Raw genomic sequence first — 10,375 nt, 5'->3', positions numbered from 1 at the left:
CTCAATAGCAAAAAGCCCAGTCACCTATATAGACACTGCTGTTTCACTCTAAGTTGTCTCCACACAGGGTATCTAGACAACTCTTTGCCCACATCAGTCCAGTTCCCAGCCACCTCTAGCCAACAGATTTGTGCCACAGCAATACCGTCAACACAAACATGTTGGTTAATTCTTCTTGCAACTCTTTCACACCCCTCTGCTGTGTTACTCAGCCTGAAGAAACATGATCAGACAGAACCAGGACCTTTACTCCCAAAACCACCAGCCCAAGCCAGGCTGCCTCTGTAGTGGAAGGGCAATTAAGGAAAGGTAAGTCACACCTCGCTCTGAACCCTGGCACTCTCCACCCTTGGGAGCAAAAGGTAATAAAAACCTTAGCTGCTACTAAGGAGCCCTGCAAGCCTACACCTGACACTCACCCACACAGAGGTGTATCTTTCAGGACAGCATCTGAAAGGAATACTCTGCTTGCCAGCACGCAGCCGCGCGGATCAACCCCTACAAGAGAGGGGAAGGGGGAAAACCATACAACAGCCATGAGTTTTCTATAGCCAAGGCTCCCCAGTGTGGAGCAGGGAAGCAGATCTGCACGGCTGTTTTGGTTTTCTAAAATGCGCAGCTATGACAGCACCAGCCCATACAAAAAGCTTTTCTTCTCTCACCATTGTTTCTACCTATTTAGACCATTTCCACAGCTCCTAAATTAAAAGCCTAGAACAAAATTGTCTCTAATCCCTTCAAGGCAGGATGGAAGGGGAATGACTTAGGTTGCATCAAATCTAAGGAATGAAAACTTAACTTCAGCTACCACATCTAGGTCTCCACCTGTAACTGTGACCATACCTTTCATTTTAGGGACATGGTTTAGTCATGGACTCAGCAGTGTTAGGTTTACAGTGGGACTTGATGATCTTAAAGGTCTTTTCCAGCCTAAATGACTATCATTCTCACCAATTCCCCACCTGGCTGGTACCTCCTGTCATCTTACAATTTTTTTTCAAGTTAAGCCCCTTCTCTTGAAGCACATCCTCCCCAGTTCACCATAAAACACACCCTTTCCACCCACCTGACTTCAGTCTCATTTCTTTAATATATTAACCACTGCTCTACTGCATGTATGCCCAAGAGGAACAGAGAGCATGGGGCAGCTTTTCTGACATGGAGATAAGAAACAATGGGAACACACCCACACACACCCCCCCGGAGGCTGTCTAATCTTTCCTTCCCGTAATATTCAGTGCAGAATTTCCCCTACCAAGTTTTTGCACCAAGTTGTTTGGATATAACACTGATGAATATGTTCACTTGTTCTTCCAAGTTCAGTTCAAGAGGCTTTAAAAGACACTCTGACCTGTTCTTCCACAGGTGACTGGGACAGAGGGGGAATCAGCCCATGCAAACCAGACGTTGAAGGCTGCATCTCTGATGCTGATCGCTGAAATCCAAATTCTCCTAGGGAGACAGAGACTTAATCCTAGGCTTTACAGTTTATATTGTAAATATGCTGAAAAGCTTCTCAATCTATTCCCCTCCCCATGCCTAAAATCTTGAACACTCCGATTTACGTATTGCACTTTTTCCCCATGAAAACCAAGTCCAGAATCAAGGTTTCGGGATTGTACGCCTGAATGCCAGCATTAAAAAGGAGTGACTTGCCACACTCTGTTTTCCATGAGCAGCAGGGTACGTAACACCTCTGAAGAGAGCCCCTTATTTAAGCTCCAAGATCTGTTTATAACTCAGGGAGCCTAAAACCACTGAGATCAGTAAGAATTTTGCTCTTAACTTCAGTGGAGCCCAATCAAGCCAAAAAGACAGAAGGGAACATAAGCTGAAATCCTACATTTTGCCACGTTCCCTGTTGAACACACTGTGGTTCTAGCAAATATCTACATAGGAAGCAGCAGTGAGCCCTTCCCTTCGCTCCAGAAGGTACAAGATGGAAACAACAGCAGTTAGGCAAGAGAATCAAATCTGGTCAGAGTTAAAAATACACCCATTAGTCCGTAGGGAGCTTACAACTCTCAGAAGAATCACATAAATGTATTACAATTTAAGCTGGATATTCAAGTGGCTAGATTTTTTTTTAAAACTGTTTTCAACTACGTCCTTTCTAGTAGAAGTAACTAGAAATTTGCATCGTGACTAAGTCCACATCAGGAAGTCATTCCAGTTCTTGTGATCTTCTGAGCAAAGAAAGGCTTTACTTTTTTTTTTTTTTTTTTTTCCCTAGCAGCACCCCTATGTTAAAAGAAATTGTTTCATGTATTTTAAAAAACTACTTCTTCAGCGTTGGGTCTATTTTTACACAACAAAATTAGTAACAGCTTTCTTAGTGTGAAACCACAAGCATACCAGATGAGGGTGGAAGAGAAATAACTTGACTAATAATATTATATAAGGAACATAAATGGGTTTATGGTCAACATGGGAGCTTTTCAGTCTGTTTTACAGCCATCACCTTGACAAATTCCCAAATCAAAATTTTAAGCAGAGCTCAGTGACTGAGTCACTAGTCTATATTTTAATAAGCACAAGTTTGATCCCTGGAGTATACTCAGCTGATAAAGGTTTGTGTTCTGCTCTGATCACTGCAATATTAAAAGCTGGACCTTGCTGTTTGTTTAAAGCAAATCTGCCATGTGACACAGATAAAACAACTATGAAACAAATACAGTGTTGTCAATTTATTTTCTATCCCTCTACCACCCCCAGTCTGGTGCAGGTACCAATGAACCACACATTGCCACCATGATTCCTACCCCAAATCCTGGAATCGGCCAAGGAGCACACCCCAAACGTGCCGCAGACCCAGAAACAAGGAGGAACTAATCCCACTGTTTTCATTTTTATTTTTATTCCTGGTTAAACATGAAAATGCCCAACGGATATCCAAAACTAACACAATAGGATGGTTGTATAGAATATCACAAACAAGACAGCAGGGCCTAAAACATTCTTCTGCTGGAGAATATAGTTACTACTCAAGTGCACAGTGCCAAAATATCCCACTTTAACGGCCAAGGAAAGCCCAGACAGCCAGATCTCCAGCATAAAAGATAACAACAACCTACTCTTCCTGGTCACCTGATCTCTAGGAAAGCAGACAGAACAAATGAATCATTTTGTAGTTTTATTATCCCCACCCCCACTTCTCACAAATGGACTATGACTCGCATTGAGATCTCAGTGCATTTCACAGCAAAAAAAAAAAAGTACAAGAGGATCAAAATAGTTGTGCATAAACCCAACTCTTTTTTTTTTGCACAATTTACAGTTTGTGTTGAAAGTTATCATGGTTATTTAAACCTTCTGATGCATTCTTACACTTATACCTTCTCTATGGAAAACATCTCACCAGATCACACAGTTGTGAGCTCTCACGATGCTGGATCGGGTGCACCATTGCCATGACTGGGAAGTGGCAGATAATGTTATATACACTGATTGGAAGACTACATCAGAAGAAAAAACAGATTAAGGCACCACTGTTGGAAAAATTAAGGTAGCTTGTAGTTACAACAATAACGAAAGCCATAATAAGTACTATTCTTAATTGCCAGCAATTCTTAGACTTCAATAAAATAGTTATAAAAAAAAAAAACCACAAAGGATGTTTGTACCTGAATACAGTTTCCTGATATCTGATTGTGTTTCAAATCAATACCCAGTCCTCAGCATAATCAGCTTTTTTTTTTTTTTTATGGTAAGATGAAAAACCAGGACCTACAGTCCGTGTATTCACAGGTCACATTTCACTGCTTTGTTCTGAATAACACCACAGGAGAAAAACCAAAACAATCCAAAGGACAGTTTGTAACACTGATACTTCACCTCTGAGATGATTAGATGGGCAGAGAAATTTAAATACAAAATTGTACGTTTTCTGTTCATTTTGAAAGCCTTAGTCCTCGGGAAGGGAAGGTGGAGGAGGAAGGAAAAAAAAAAGGCCAAACCTCATTACTTTATAACATGAGAAAAATCAAAGTCACTCAGAGAGATTTAATAAAATTAGGAGTTGAAAAGTGTTCAAATTACTTTTCCAATTCAAGTCAATTATTTCAAGTATATTAAAATGTTTCAGAGGAAAAATTTCTCCATGGTTACAATTCTAATTGCTTTTATAAATCCATAAAAAAAAGAAAGGTAGTCTGTACATATTATCCCATATTCCTCCAATGCATGCATGTGTTCTCTCTGAAGAAAAAAGTCGTCATGATCCAGTTGTTTCTTAACACTGATTTCAGGCACATCTTCCAAACACCCCTCCAGTTTTCCCCAAAAAGGTTAATCACTGGGCATAAAAGTAGCAGTTTTTTCTTGCTGTTGTCTACATGGGTACTGAGCAGGTTTCCTTAAAGAGCTTGATGCAGATTCTGAAAAAAGTTCCCATGTCACTCCAAAATCCAACAGTTCCTTCTTCTCTTAGGCAGCTTTTGCAATCACATCTATTCAGAAGAATCTTACACAATTCAGATAAAATCTCTTGGATCATACAAAAAACAAGTTGGTTGAATGTACCTGGCAAGTTTGTCTCACAACTTTGATTTTTTTTTTTTTAATCTTTTTTTAATAGCTTTAAAGTGCCCTAGTATTTTTTTTTCTTTATGCTCATTTAAACTTTCACAATTACATAAAAAGGGGACACTCAGTGTGATTACTGTGTTTTGAGAGACAGAGGAAAAGGAGAGGAAAATCAGAAAACTCATCTTAATGCAGCTTTTCTAGTTAGTGTCCGTTTGCTGAGTTTGCGCAGTCGAGACTGTTTTCCAGAGGGGTTTATGATAAACCCAGCCATCTCCCTACAATTTAAAGAGAAAATATGGTTATAATAAAGACACTGCTCCGGGAGGATTCCCTTCATACAACTATTAGACTGATAGCTGTGAAAACCAGAGGGACATAGCTTATACCTTTAACTCCCACAGATTAAAACACAGAGATCAACACTGCAGGCTTCTGAGACTACTTCAGAACATGTATGGACTCTTGCTGAGCCACAGCGCTCTCTGGGAATCGACTGCACTTGTAATTAACCCAGATGGAAAGCCACTCTTCTCAACTCCATGATCTAGATTACTTTAAAAAGCCAAATAAGAAGCCAGCAGACAGGCAGCTATCCAGGTTATCAGCTCTAACACAGCCCAACCGCTTACCTGGAAATGAAGTAGCTCAGGATTATGTTTAAACAGTTTCTGAGTAGATCTGTATCTCAGATTAGCAACATAATTTCACCTCTTCTAAATCTAGATACTAACAATACAAATATCTAAACCTTAGCTTTAAGAAGCTCAAGAGAGAACATAGCTTTAGAGAACAAAAAACTTTATTGATCTAACATATAGTCCTGAACTTTAAAACACAAAACCAGAAAAAAAAAAAAAAAAGAAAAACACTCCACCTTTTTAGCTTACGTTTTACATCCTTGCTAGACCACAGACATGGGAAGAAGGGGGAGTTACATTACTGCAGTTTAACAGATAAAGCTTTCACTACAAGGAGAATCTAAACTACTACACCATCAATTTTCATTGTGTCCTCCCCTCTTGCGTGGGGCTCAGCAAAGCTCTCTATACAAGCAGGGTCTCGTCATCTGGATCACAAGGAAAGCCTATTTCAAAGTTATCATACCAGCAGCCCCCAGTCTTCCTGGGCAGTCTGCAGTTCACCTTGTTAAAAGTCTTACTATATTATTATTACTACCATTATTGACATACAGGTTAAGCCATTGAACAAATAAGCTCCATCCAAAATGTAATGTACAAGAACACAAAAAGTTCTAAGTTGAGAATAAACTGATGTTCCTTCTTGCTAACAGTAATATCTTGGGTTCATATGCACACAGCATAAGCAAAATTAGTACTACTGATTATTTTCTTTGGGTATTTACTGTTACAGTCTACTTATACATGTACATGTAAAGCTGTTTTCCATGTGCCATGAGGAAGTGATTGGTAAAAGAGGCCGAACCACAAAACAGGCAAACACTGCAAAACCAAGGTGTCTGGGAAGTGAAGGGTAAAGTCACACTTTTACATGTTTGGCAGTACTTATGTCACCTTACTCCTATGGATCCCATTGAGATAAACTATAAGATCTAAGATACTCTATTCTGACAGGACACGGATCTGTATGTGCACCTGCTTTCATTGTAGCTCTGCCTCTGCCTTCATCAGCTAACTGCTTGGGAACTTACTTCTTTAAGGAAGTATTTAGTACACCAAGGTGTTTCTGTTTCAGCACGAAGCCTCTCTTCATTCCTCTGTCGTTCTTCAAGGGCTCGCTTGTGCTCCGTAGCCTTGTCAATGTCTCCATCCCGCAGAGACTCTGTTACATGCTGCCACAGCCTCCTACAAAACAAATTGTTAAATTCAGTGTTCAAACATTTTCTCAGCCTGCCACCCTGAACTACAGGATCGCCACGTGCAGTTCTTTCAGAACAGGAGCATGTCCTCCACTTACGCATGACAAACCAACCCAGGTCGGAGCACCATGGTGCAGCGCAGGTGGAAGAGCTCATGCCTGAGTCTTACAGCTACACTGGCAATTAGCAGTGGGTAGGTTTTGGCTGTGCCAGTCTAACGTCTGTTTGTACACCCTTTAAAGTTGCTATGGAAGCATTAGTCAACAAGCAGTTTCTTGTGAGGACCTCCCCTGTCAGGAGCTGCCCCACTGCAGCTGATGGTTAAAACCAAAACAAATAAGGAGGCTCTGTTCTAGTAGGCACTTTATGAACTCATAAGACAACTCTGTGAATAAAAGAGACAAGATAAACAACCATGTGTCTGCGCTTGTTTTTTGCACTTTTTATTATGTACTTGTTTTTTATTTTTTTTTAAAAGCACTATCCACAAACAATATCTACATTTGCAGGTTTTCTTAAGGCATTCACTAGACTGCTTAGGACAAAAAGGGTCAGACAATAATAAGCACATACTCTACCTAGATTCAAACGGTCCTTGTTTCTCAAGGGGCCGGACTCGTTTTCTTGTCACAGACAGCTTTGTCAAGTCCACATATTTTGTCTCTCCATTGCTGTAGGTGAACTCAAGCACACTGTTCCACTCCCCTTGCACTCTGCACACGACTGTGTTCGTTGCGTTCTGCTTCACTTCACCTGTGACTCTAGGAAAGCAATTTTTATTTTTAAAAGGCCATGGCTGAAGACACCTGAGGACTATTCATTGCATAATCACTCAACTTCACTCGGAACAAGTTTGCAAACTTGGCACACTCTCTTGAATAGTGTTAGTTACTTGAATTCTATTTGGACGGAGAAGCTCAAAGAGCAAAGTGACTTTCACTCATTGTTCTAGTTCTCTTCACGTTACCCAGGAAACTCCATTTTTGGCTTCAGCTTAAACTTGTTTCAAACCCTTTAACAGAACTGAAAATGAAAAAGAAACTAACACAGGATGGTTCACATGGAATAAGCAGTTGATTGTTCCTGCTTGAAACATCACATCAGATGTGTAGTTCAGACTTAAAAAATAAAAATTAAAACTTTCTACCAAGAATGTATCTCACTACCTGCTGGCACTTTATCTCACATCTTTACATCTCAATGTCCTCTATATGTAGGGGGTCTCATTTTTATGTTGCTCACATAAGCAGCAGACACAAAGGCAGAAAGCAAGGTAGGAAACTAGAAATCAGGAGAACTGCTCTTCTTTCCTGTCTCCTCCACAGAAACCTCTGCCAATAACAAGATGTTAAAAATGTCTTTATAGTATGCAATATTTCATTCAAAGTGTTGCACAGATGCTCAAGTATCACCATAATTATACACACCAATGTATATTTTTCTTCTCAACATCAAGACCTGTCTCCAAAGACCTCCCAACACTCACTTCATCCTGAATGAAGGAGTGGAAGCTTACTGAGCATAGCTAGGCAAACAAATTACCACCCTCAAACAGATGTTTTCTCCCAGAAAGAAGAAAGAAAAGGGTCTGCACACTATGCAAACGAGACTTGAGACATTCTCACTTGTAAGGTGCTGCAGGGTTCACAAAGGACACTATCTCCAGCTGCAATTAAACTGCAATTACCTTTACACAAGCTCTCTACAACACACCACTCTCCAGTTCCCCTTTCCGCAGTTCATCAGCGCTCACACAAAGCACGTTATATCTCCTTTCACACTTACATTATGTGCAGCTAATAATAGCAGACCACTGGTTTGCTGTTATTTCCTTTGAACAACTGCACACAGAGGAGCAGAAAGCAGCTCTTCTGTGCTCCTGCCTTGCCCACGCTGGCTGCGTGGTGCCATGCTCAGAGGAAGAAGGGAGTGCAGGACACGTAGATGCCACTTCCCCTCTTCCACATGCACCAGTCACTTCCAGCTGTGTCTCCATCTACCTTCCCCCCCGCAACCCAAGCCCTACATCAAAACAGAAAAATTAGTTTCGCAGGCAACAAAACGAGTATCATGGGCCAGACCTTCCAGCACAGAGATGCTGGCTGCCAGTCAAACCAGACCTGCGGGGAATGCCCAGGGCAAGCGGGGAAAGCTCGCAGCAGGCTCAGAGCAGGAGGCAGCAGCCACGGCTTCTGCCACATCTTGCGCGTGCGGGAGGAGTCACATCGCAGTCCAGCAGCTCAAACCCAATTTAACTTTATTAGAAAGATCTTCCGAAAAACCAGGCTGGTAAGTACGTGCTGCTCAGGCACAGTTTTCTATTACAAAAATTTGAGATTCATTCAAGAAAAGAGGCCAAAGTCGGAGCAATATGAGCACATTTACATTAAAGTATTGAGCTTTTTTTTTTTTTTTGTGGAAGTTAACAAACACTAATAGTTTCTGAAAACAACTGAAACAGAGTAGGAAAGAAGCAAGCAGCCTTCATTTTGTGCTGCTTCTTCATCCTGTAACATCACCAAAGCTATTACACATGGTGGAGTCCCTGTCCTCCTCCCAAGAGATCTCTGAACAGACTGAATCCACAGGATGCCAGACACCAGCCTGTTCGGACTGTGCAGTTACATCTTGACAAGTTTAAGAGCTTAATTTTTCCAAGCACTGTGTGGTTACAACACCATACTGACATCCAGTATTTTCATATCAATCACAAAATTACTATCTCTGCTCAGCTTCAAGTAAACAAAGTTCTATCGCTCACTACTAAGGTGCAGTATTGAGCTGTTACATTAAACTCATTGCAACCTATATTTCTTCAAATTGTATTGCTCTGTGACACACAACCGTTCCCAGTATTGCAGATCATAATATCTGTCTGAACTAGTATTAGTGATAAAAATCTGTTAGCATTTATTCGTAAGCTTGACATGATTGATATACGCCTAGCTCTTCGTTATCATCATCCTCTATTTCATCAAGCTAAAGAGGTACAGGACCAAGGAGCCAATATCCATCTGAGGTCTAACAACAAGGGTCACTCTACAAGAAAATCTATAACATTGCCATAGCAACTCACTTGCGCTCTGTGTAACCATGACAACACTGCTGCTTCCCCATCAAGAGACTCTTTTGGCAATGTCCAATCATCACCATGTCAAATTTTCAATAGTTACAGTACCTTGAGCAGATACGTCTTTACAAAGCCCCTACATCTATGACCAATTTCAGAGAGACAAATAACAAAACAGTTTCCAAAATTAAATCATTGAAGTAAAATTGCATCCTATTGCTTATTGTTTATGGCACAACAGGACCTATTGCAAGGCAGAAGATAGATTGTAAGCAATGGAAACAAAAATCCCAAATGATGCATCACTTTAAAATTCTGTCAAGTGAAACAGAGCTACATGTAAGCTTCAGTGCTCCAGATGCCATTGGGACAGGGGAGCTACGTTGCAAGTTAAATTCAAAGCATGTATGGGAATTTATGGGGCAAAGCGCTTCAAAATGGAGGTTTTGATGGGTTTTTTTTGTTTTCCTTTAGATAATAAATACAGCCTTACCCTGCTGTTTCAGGAAAAGTGATTTAGAGAAGACTGCTGATTTTTTGTAACCTGTGAGAGGTACTCGCATTTAAGAAGTTCTGATGTTCTAGGCTGTTACGTATTTCATTATTATCATCTCTCACACATTTAATCTAAGAAAGGTTTAAACAAGCACAGTCCAGTAAATGGCTGAGAGCAAAATGGTTTGGAATCAGATATTCTTTATGTGACTACTACTTAATTTTCTCCTTCCTTAATTGTCTCTATATTAGCACAAGGCTAATCTGCAGCAGTCTTACTACACAATCTCTAAAAACATCAATGTTAATGAGTTCTAAAAGCTTTTGCACCAAGCGTGCAGACGCTTCCTAGAACTGCTAGAAGTAACCCCAAGGAAATTTTCCCTGGATCTTTTCTTTTACCTGTTACTTTTTAACCATGCAAACACATGAAGCCACTATGACAG

The 10,375-nt window shown here is 40.5% G+C and overlaps 1 protein-coding gene across 1 annotated transcript in view; it reads right to left on the bottom strand.

Annotated features, from left to right (window-relative positions):
• Nucleotides 1-3,202: 3,202 nt before the first annotated feature.
• OSBPL11 (oxysterol binding protein like 11) overlaps nucleotides 3,203-10,375 on the bottom strand; it is a 44,119-nt gene continuing 36,946 nt past the window's right edge. Inside the window, exons 11-13 of the mRNA XM_075710188.1 lie at nucleotides 6,943-7,125; nucleotides 6,197-6,350; nucleotides 3,203-4,802 (exon numbers count right to left, since the gene is read on the bottom strand). Of these exons, the coding sequence (XP_075566303.1) occupies nucleotides 4,725-4,802; nucleotides 6,197-6,350; nucleotides 6,943-7,125 (415 nt within the window). The 3' untranslated portion in view covers nucleotides 3,203-4,724. The remainder of the gene's footprint in view (nucleotides 4,803-6,196; nucleotides 6,351-6,942; nucleotides 7,126-10,375) is intronic.

Source organism: Pelecanus crispus, chromosome 5 (assembly GCF_030463565.1).
Source record: "Pelecanus crispus isolate bPelCri1 chromosome 5, bPelCri1.pri, whole genome shotgun sequence".
In the NCBI taxonomy this organism is placed as follows: Eukaryota; Metazoa; Chordata; class Aves; order Pelecaniformes; family Pelecanidae; genus Pelecanus; species Pelecanus crispus.
This window is presented reverse-complemented; position numbering and strand designations above follow the sequence as displayed.